General features: G+C 49.6%; 1 protein-coding gene across 5 annotated transcripts in view; it reads left to right on the plus strand.

Annotated features, from left to right (window-relative positions):
- PPP6R2 (protein phosphatase 6 regulatory subunit 2) overlaps nucleotides 1-9,787 on the plus strand; it is a 122,579-nt gene that overhangs the window by 90,708 nt on the left and 22,084 nt on the right. For all 5 annotated transcript variants that reach the window (XM_035896080.1, XM_035896082.1, XM_035896083.1 and 2 more), the window contains 5 exons: nucleotides 2,318-2,433; nucleotides 4,064-4,149; nucleotides 4,478-4,558; nucleotides 6,865-6,962; nucleotides 9,584-9,641. In XM_035896080.1, the coding sequence (XP_035751973.1) occupies nucleotides 2,318-2,433; nucleotides 4,064-4,149; nucleotides 4,478-4,558; nucleotides 6,865-6,962; nucleotides 9,584-9,641 (439 nt within the window). The remainder of the gene's footprint in view (nucleotides 1-2,317; nucleotides 2,434-4,063; nucleotides 4,150-4,477; nucleotides 4,559-6,864; nucleotides 6,963-9,583; nucleotides 9,642-9,787) is intronic.

The raw sequence follows: 9,787 nt of genomic DNA on the forward strand, positions 1-9,787 counted from the left end.
GCCCCACGCCTGGAGCTCTGCCTGGGGTTGTGGTGACCCCAGGGCAGGACCCGGCCCTTGGCCTTGTTGCCCCTCACCCAACTGGGCTGGGCCCATGGCTCCAGCCTGGCCAGGTCCCCCTGCAGAGCCCTCCTCCCCCCAGCAGACCCACACTCCCACCCAGCTCGGTGCCATCTGCAAACTGGCTGGGGGTGCCCTCAATCCCCTCGCCCAGGTCATGGATAAAGATGTTAAACAGAGCTGGGGCCAGCGCTGAGCCCTGGGGGACACCGCTTGGGACCGGCCACCAGCTGGGTTGAACTCCCTTCACCACCGCTCTCTGGGCCCGGCCATCAGGCAGTTTGTTACCCAGCGAAGGGCGCGCCTGTGCAGGCCATGTATTGGTAATTAGTATTAGTATTGGTAGTAACCACCAATTGTAGCATGGTTGATAAAAAGTAGTTGAAAGTGTTGAAATAAAAGTTAATTTTGCGTGTGTGCTGCCTGCGTTCCAGCAGTGTGTTAAGGACTCCTCAGCTTACAACAAATGTTGTGCTGGTCCTGCCAGAGCACACAACCCAAGGGGTCAGATACAACATCGCCGTACGCTGCTTGTGTCACCGTACGCTTTAAATTCTTCAGAAAGCTGAGCTTTGCAAGTTGCTGAGACCCATCCATTTTTACAGAGAGGAGTAGGACGGTGCTGCTGGTCGTGCCGGGGCTGTGTCCCTGCGCCCCATCGCCCCACGGGTTTTGTGCAGCTCCCAGCAGCGCCGTGGGTCTGGGCTGGGGCTCTCTGCCCTCCTCTCGGTTTGGGGCATGAAAGCAATCCCTGCGAGCCTGTGTGCAAATGGCGGTCGCGTAGCGTTGGGGACCCATTCCCAGGTGCTTGTTGTAGTTGAGTAGTCCTAAACCCTGAATTTGGGGCTAGAGTTAGTGCTGGCCTTGCTGTAGGACATAAGTACAGATTCAGTTTCTGTTGGCTTTGTACTGGTTTTGTACGGGAACGTGGAGGGGTAAGGTGTTTTATTCCCCAAACCTTCTGGTCTCTTCACCTGCTCCAGCATTAGGGGAAAGCCCAAGATAATTTCAGTATAAACTCACCCTTCTTAGAGATGCAGGAGGTGATGATTACGCTTTTGAAGGGATATGGGGGTCATAAAAAACCCTAAAATGTAGCTGTAGGTGCCGGGGGGGTGTGAGGTGATGCTGGCTGATGACCTGGCTGTATTCGGCCTCTCAGCCCGGAGCGCTGCTCGCGGATCCCCCAGCGAGGGGAGGATTCACACGAGTGCGGCATCCCAGCTCAAACTGAACTCTCGTCCATTTAGCGCCTTCCTCTCTCCCAGGGCAAAATGAGTCTCCATTACGCGTTGGCTCTGTTGGCATCTCGGAAAGAAACCTTTGGTTTACAGCTGGAGACTTAGTGCCACGAGGTGGAAGCTTCTGGTCCCCCTGTTCGTAAGGGGTTTATTTCTGTTGCCTTCGATTCTGACCCAGCGGTGCTGTTTGCGGTGGCTTCAGTCAGCCACGCGTGCTCAAGGAATCGTAATTTCCAAGCCTGCCTTCAGGATTTGGGATGCTTTAGTGGGCGTGATGTTACAAGGGACGATAGCATCGTGTGCAAGGGCTTTGTTCGGGCTCACCTCCGGCACCCGCCGGGCAGAAACGCCGTTTCCAAGCAGGATACTCCGAAGTTGCTTACCAGCAATCTGCCCCTGGGGTGTGCGTTTATCTCGCCAGGTCTCACCAGTCCTGCTGTGGGGACTGTGGAGAGCAGCATCGTTTCAGGCCCTTCTTCCCCTGATTTTCAGCTTGCTGCTTTGCTCTCCAGTGAAGGAGAAGCGATGGAGATTCAAAGAGAAGTGACTTAGGGACCGCTTGGACATAGTGTTGGCTTCTTATATTTTTTTTTTTTAAAGGGGAAATTTAATGGTTGTAGATCAGTGTCCTTTGTTCTCTTGAATTCAGCTGCCAAACACTTCAATTGCAAGTAAAAAGGCAAAGCTTTTTCAGTAGCAGTGATGTGAATTCTTCTGCTCTGAGTTTTCTTTAGTGGAAATTATAACGGGATCATTCAGTTCTGCGCTGGGCTCTCCGTGTACCCCATCAGCTCCCTCTCTGTGACTGATCAAGCCTTACCTAGGGCAGTCAGACGGGCTGAGGGATCCCGTCCCTCTCCATCCGTACACTCACCCTGCGCGGAGCGATGCGTGCCTGTGTCCGACTGTCGCGACGGCGGGGAGCTCTTCGCTCCGGGGTGTGGGAGTGGGTGTGAGCCTGACGCTGTCACCCTGGGTGCCCGGTTATCTCGCTACTGGCCGTTTTCTCTTTTCAGGGCAGAAGGTGGAATGAGGCGAGGCAATATGGGGCACCTCACCCGCATCGCCAATGCTGTAGTGCAGAACATGGAGAAGGGCCCCATGCAGACTCAAATTAGTGAGTTCATTAAAGGTACGTGCGCCTTTTCCCATTCCTTAGGTATTACAGAATCGTAGAACCATTAAGGCTGGAAAAGACCTCATCAAGTCCCACCACCAACCCAACACCCCCATGCCTACTAAACCATGTCCTGAAGTGCCACGTCTACACGTTTTTTGAAAACCTCCAGGGATGGCGACCCCACCCCCTCTCTGGGCAGCCCATTCCAATGCTTGTCCACTCTTTTAATAAAGAAATATTTCCTAATGTCCAATTGAAACCCCCCCTGGTGCAACTTGAGGCCATGTCCTCTCGTCCTATCACTTGTTACTTGGGAGAAGCGACGGCATTTTTTTCTCCCCTTGATTAAATAACCCTTGCGGGCCTTTTGGCAGTACTTTTATTGCATGTATTTCATGAGGATCCCTTCTATAATGGAAAGAATTTCCAGTTAAATATCACAGTTTTCCATAATCTAAAAAAACTTCCAGGCCAAATGCAGTTGCTCTTTGTTTTCATACAGTTACGTTGAAATTGTTGGAACTCTGTTTTTGCAGCTGGAGGCTGAAGGTACCCTTTTTGTGCTAAAGAATGCTTCTTTTCATCCGGATTCATGTGTACGTTTATAGTGCTCATTGCCAGCATTCAAGGGTGCTGGGACGAGCGGTGTTTCTGTACTTCCTTACTCTTATACCTGTCCGAGAGGAAAGAGAGACACCAGAGTGAATGATCCCGACATCTCCGCTTCTTGGAGATACTCAAATTGCTGAGCTTGTCCACTGTATCTTTATGGGACTTCATTAGGGAACTAGTCCTACCTGGCATTTTTGTGAGAGAGGAAATAAGATTTTCCATCTGTTAGGGGAAGCAGTGAGCACAAACAGGACTTTGGTTTCCATTGTTGGCATCTAACAAACATATCAAATGGTGGTACAGTAACTCAGCGTTGGCGTATCTACGTGACGAGGGAGAAGTCCTAAATACTTTAGTGAAGGCTGGAAGCTTCACAAGTCAGGGTTATTTCCCTCCGTTGTACTGCACTGGGGCTGGCTGGGATGGAGATAACTTTATTCGTGGCAGCCGCGCGGTGCCGTGGTTTGGATTTGTGACTGGAACGGGGTTGATAACACGTCGCTGTTTCAGCTGTTGCTGAGCAGCACTCGCACAGCGCCAAGGCTTTCTCTTTTACCCACGCCGTCTCCACCCTGGGGCCCGCCACGGTGGATGCGAGGCTGGGAGAGGACACGGAGCACATCCTGCTGTGGGGTGGAGCGAGTGAGCGGCTGGGTGGGTGCTTAGTCGCTGGCTGGGGTCAACCCACTACAACCACCATGGAAGGGAAGGAAGAAAAGAGTAAAACTCAAGTCACACGTGTGCCAGTTTTCAGCAAGCTCTAGTGGAAGTTTTGTACCTGTCATTCCGTAAGCGAGTTAAGCTTGTTAAGACCAGCGATATCTTTCTGGTTGGCCTAATGGAAGATGTTCCTTTCTCTGCAGAATTTACCAGTTTCAGAAAATCAGGAGTAAAATGCAATTCACCTTGCCGAGCACTCGCGTAATGCACACACCACTCAGCTCAGGTGCCTGCTCAGGTGCCTTGCACTGGGGCTTTGGCCCCTTCTCGTTGAGTTGTGGTAATCGTTCTGGTGACCTTTTTATTGCAGAGCTACCTGAAGACTGTAGAGGGAGATGGGAGAGTTTTGTAGAAGAGACGCTGACGGAAACAAACAGGAGGAATACGGTGGATTTGGTGAGAACCATGATATTGTGCATAGATCATACAGGCCTGCTACCTTCTGCACTTTCATTAATTAAAAAACAAGAAGGTGTTTTTTCTTGTTTTGCTTGGTTTTATGAAGCAGGCTTACAAAGGCAGAGTGTTTGGAGAAAACACACCCCGTTACAGTTCTTCCAGCAGCAGCTCTGCTGCGTGTTGGTAATGCCAGGTCATGTTGTGTCTTACTCACTGGGACAGTTTCTGCCTTCTGAAGAGTTTGGGCTTTGACTGTGTGTGTGGGACAGAAGTGGTTGAGCTTTCTTAGCTTTCACTTGGGCTTCTTTTTTGGTACTTTTTTCAGGTGAGCACTCACCATCTGCACTCTTCCAGCGAGGATGAAGACATTGAGAGTGCTTTTCCCAATGAACTTTCTCTCCAGCAGGTGAGTTGGCAACGCGCTCTTCACTCTCCCTGGGAACCCTGCTTCTCAATTTTTGCCCCTAACCCATCCCAGAATGGCACAGCTTCCTCAATTTTACCCGTAGTCAGTGTGTTCAGCCCTTTTGTGGTTTTCCAGCATAGTTATTTACATGGTCTAGACTCCGACCGGCAATAAATCTGGCTCAGACACATGACGTGTCTCACGTTTCTGCGAGGCACTGCGTACTTCTTGCTCTTCTCCTGGTTCCCTCCGCACGGGGGGCTGGGTGTCCCGACGCTGTAGACCAGCCGCAGTGAGTTGCTGTATTCCCCAGCCAACAAGGCGGCGTGCGTCACCCACCTGCAGGAGAACTGGGGCTGATGGGGGGGTTCTGCTTCCTCTTGGGCTACGCAGGCTTCTATTAAAACCTGAAAGAGCCATGCTAAAACATTAGCAGTAAGAGCAGTAAGAAGCCTTGACTTAGGAAGAAATGGAGGTCATTAAGGGTTTGCTTGCATTTAGCAAAGATCTCGGGATCCACAAAATTGGAGGTGCTCTGCTAAAGCTCCATCAGCTCTATGGAAGCTGTTTTTCGGGAAGGAACATTTACAGAAGTTCTTCCCACTTTTTTTGATGCTGAGAACATGAACAGCATTAGCAGGACACCCAAGTTGCAGCCTACTTAGCAGGGAGCTACCTATGGGGAGTAAAAAGACACTTCCAATCTGAAATCTAGTTAAGGGTCAAAACGAGCTGGAAATAGTTTATAGTTATTCTTTTGTCCAAATACTCGAACTGGCTACTCTGACACTGCAAGTACCTTTCTCTTCCTCAGCTGGTACTCAGAAAGCACATTAAAAAAGGGAAAATGCGTTGCCTTTGTAAAGAAAAAAATTGTTTGATCTTACCGTGACAAGTGTCAGCAGCAATATTGACAGGAGCCTGCAGAACTCCTCAGAGAGGAACGGGGAGCTTCTCGCCACCTGCAGCGGAGTCAGGACACGGTGCAGATGTTTGATGCGTGTTTGCATGACTTCGCCGTAGCTGGAGGGGGCTACCTACCCGTATCCAGAATTACCCTGCAAACAGGAGACATGGTCTGAACAAAACCCGCCATGTGCAAGAGCCAGCGTGAGGTTCTGTTGGAGGCAGAAGCAATCCTGTTCAGAAATGGAGAACGAGGCACGGATGAGCAGGCAGCAATGGGACCAAAAGCGTATCGGGGCAGTTATCCTGGGGGGCAAGCTGAAAAACAGAAGAGCCAAGCTGCTGTGGGAAACCAAACGGCTGACGGGGGGAACGTTGCCTCAAAGGCATACGGAGTCATTTTCCCATTCCTGGGGAATGTCCAGTTGGAGGCGCTGAACTTCAGGAGTGATTTGTATTGGCAAAAGGTCAGCTAGAGGGTAGCAGCGAGGATGAGAGAGTTGGGGGTGTTCAGCCTGGAGAAGAGAAGGCTGCGGGCAGAGCTGAGTGCGGCCGGTCAGGGCTTCAAGGGGGCCCAGAGGAAAGGGGGGGACAAGCTTTTTAGTAGGGCCAGCTGGGACAGGACAAGGGGGGATGGCTTTAAACTGAAGCAGGGGAGGTTTAGGCTGGATCTAAGGCAGAACTTCTTTCCAGTGAGGGTGGTGAAACCCTGGCAGGGGTTGCCCCGAGAGGGGGTGGAGGCCCCATCCCTGGGACCATTCCAGGCCAGGTTGGCCGGGGCTGTGAGCAACCTGATGTGGTTCAAGGTGTCCCTGGTCCTGCAGGGGGGTTGGGCTGGGTGACCTCTGGAGGTCCCTTCCCACCCAAAACATTCTATGATTCTGTGATTCTGTGATCAGTGGTGTGGAACATGACATAGGAAGAAAAGGTGAAAGAATTTGGTCCACTTGGTCAGGAGAAGCCAAGATTATGTGGAGACGTATGCCTCGGTCTACAAGGGAGAGGGGTTCAGAGGAAGTGAGAAGCTCTGTCATGATGTCCGCGCTGGGTTTAAGCTGCAGCAAGGTGAATTTCGTATTGCATTGGGGAAAACAAACAAATGAAAAACCCCAGTTCAGCGTTCTAATGGAATAAGGAAGCCAACAAATGGTCGCCTAGGGAAGTTTTGTACTCTCTTCGGAAGAAGTTAAGAGCAGATCAGAGAGGCATCTGTCCAGGACTCGTAGTCTGTTTGAAGCAGTCTGGGATCCTGCTCTGAAAAGGGGGTTGGAGTAGACAATTTCTCAAAGTTCGACAGTTTTCTATGATTTTAATGCTTTTTTGAATAGGTGCTTTCAGCCAGCTTGATTGAATACCTTTGGAGACCTTAACGACAGCTCTCTTTGTGTTCCCTTGCTCAGGCCTTCTCCGAGTACCAGATCCAGCAGATGACAGCTAACTTTGTGGATCAGTTTGGCTTTAACGATGAGGAGTTTGCAGACCAGGATGATAATATCAAGTAAGCTTCTAAAACTTCAAGAGGCTTGCATTTAGCATTTAGGCCTCTCTGCATCTCATCTTCTTCTGGTTCAGGCTTTAAAATGAACCTCACTGGGTACCTCCGCTGGTCTGAACCACACAGAAGACTGACCCATGGCTTGGACCTTTTTTATTTTTATAGGCATCCATTCCCGCTCTCCAAAGACTGTTATAGAACCTAGGAAAAGTGTTTCTGCACTTTGAAGAGAAACATTTTACATAAAACGCGCAGCTATTATCCAGCCCTGTTCTAGAATAAATGTAATTGCACCGAAAGCAAAGCATTAGAGCTGACTTCAGGCAATTACGCACGTATTCTCCAGCAGCGTTAAGTCCGTATTGAAATGAGGAGTAGACAGAATAGTGTTCTGATGAAGGCCACGGAAAAATGTAGCCATTTTCTCTCCAAGGAATAAGGAAACAGAGATAAGGCAGGAGGGAATAACCATTCAAAGACAGATACAGGTGGATTTAATGTTAGCGACTTTCTGAATTCGGTGTTCAGAAGTGAGGCTGCTTTTATAGAAGAGCTACTGTAATCTAATTAAAACTGCAGCTCATTCTCTCACCTTAAAATTGTAGCTAAGGGACTGTAATTATCCTGCTTGTCCCTAATGGTTCAGAAATGGTAATCATTTAGTATACATTTATTGACGGAGAAGTGCTCCAGGACGATACCCAGTGTGTTTTGCTCATTGATTTTGCCCATTCACCTTCATCTCGTGGCCATGTCCCTCTCGATCAAAGGACTCATTTGTCACCCGAGGTGACAGGGAGAGCGCGTGGCAGTACCTGCTGCACGTACCCTCCCGGGGCTGATACTCCTAGGCCAGCAAATGCCGGCTCTGCTCCGCAAAGAACTGCAGGATCCTGGTGTCCTGGAACCCTGACGGAAACGAGAGGCTTTTAGCCCAGAAAGTGCTGGGCCTGCCACATGGCACCGACTCCAGCTGCTCCAGGTCAGACTTACGGAGGATTCTTTTGCTGGTTCTGTTCAGATCATGTTTTTAGTAACTGTTGGGCTCCATGAAATACGGAATCACAGATTCGGTGAGGCTGGAGAAGACCTTTAAGATCACCAAGCCCAACCATTCCCGTAACCCTGCCATCCCACCACTGAACCCTGTCCCTAAAAGGTTGGACTTGATGATCTTAAAAGATCTTTTCCAACCAAAGAGTCCGAAGATCCCTAGGGCCTTAGGAACTCCGTTAAGGTGTTTGCCAAATAGCTGGGAGCTGTATTCTAACATGGAGAAAGATTCTGGAGTCCGGCTTTCCTGTCTTTTTTTCCTGAGCATTGTAGATGCCCAGAACTTTAATAAGACCAAAAAGTTCCAGACTAGAACGAGAGTTTAACTCAGATTACTTAGTTCCACACGTTTTTTTAAAAATAAAATACACTTTTAACTTAGGGGCTAGCAGTAACTATTGAACTGGCTGGTGCGTGTGTAGGTGGAGGGGGGGAGTTACCTGATGTGAGGGGCTGCTGAAGGCAGGCACTGTCCAGTTTAAAATGAACACGAAACTGCACAAAGTCTGTCACTGGGACGTGCTGTCCTCTGTATCTGTGACACCAAAGGGGGGATAAACTGCAGAACTGTTCCGGCACTGAAGATCCTTGAGAGTGGTGCTCCCCGTCACCCATTTTCCAGCTCTTGAAAACTGTTGCGGATACGACTTTGAACATTTTAAGAAGTATTAATCGTGTTCCAGTGTCCCAGTGGTTTGCATGACTGTATTTTTTACTAACTGAACAATCTTCTTTAAAAAAAAATAGCACTGTCCAAACTTGGAGATACGGGAAGCAATACTGCACTGACCCAGTAGGTTGGGGTTTGTTGGCCTGTAGCACCCTCTGCTGTTCTTACGATAGACGCTCTGAGGTCCCAATGAGCAATTGGGTTATTTAATGGCTTTTGCAGCATTCGCGTCTCAGTACCGCATCAGGGTTGTTGAGCTCCTGGTACGCTGAGCCCCCCTGACGTTACTGTCGTTACGGTGAAACAGGCAGGTGCAGCCCCATCTGGGTATTTCTGGTCTGTGCCCACCGTGCAGGATTCAGTCCCGCCGCGGGGTCTTGTCTCATGCTGAGGAGCCCAATGGAATTCTTGGGCGAACGTAGGACGGGAATCCTGGAGCAGCTGGGTGCAGCTCCCTCTCTTTTTACTTAATTATGCGTTTGGGGTTTTTTTTCCTGTAAGACCTAGTTCAGCTGGAGAGACCCAGTGAAAAAAATAAAAATCGCCTTGATGCTCCGTAGTTACCATGAGAGCTGCAACGTAGCAGCCAGCCATTGCTGTGCTTGCCGTGAAGCCTCTAAATACCCAATCAACCAGATAACGACAAGGGTTGTTCACTCGAGTATTGAATCAGACCTAAGAATAGAAATCCTACGTATTTTTTCAAATGTTCAAAACTACAAATCGTGCCTCTCACGGAGAGGAGGCCATTGCACGTAACAGGGAAGGGGGCAAAGGCAGGCGGCGTGGGGCGGTCGTGTGAAGTGTCTGTGGGTAGCTGTCCCCTGGCCTTCTGCTGGGGCGGTAAGGTCGCTTCCTGACTCCATGCCATCACTGAAGTTCCTTTCCCTTCTTTTTGCAGTGCGCCCTTCGACAGGATCGCAGAGATAAACTTCAATATAGACGCCGATGACGACAGCGTAAGTGGGTATTGGGGATATTGATTTAATAGGACAGATTCCAGTAAGGTGGTTCATGCTTCAATTGGCTGTTGTTGTTTTGAAAGAAAAAAGATTTGGTACGTTATTCTGGTAAATGAGAACTGGGAACTGGATTAGTAGCTGAG

Source organism: Egretta garzetta, unplaced genomic scaffold (assembly GCF_000687185.1).
Source record: "Egretta garzetta isolate BGI_Z169 unplaced genomic scaffold, ASM68718v1 scaffold636, whole genome shotgun sequence".
In the NCBI taxonomy this organism is placed as follows: Eukaryota; Metazoa; Chordata; class Aves; order Pelecaniformes; family Ardeidae; genus Egretta; species Egretta garzetta.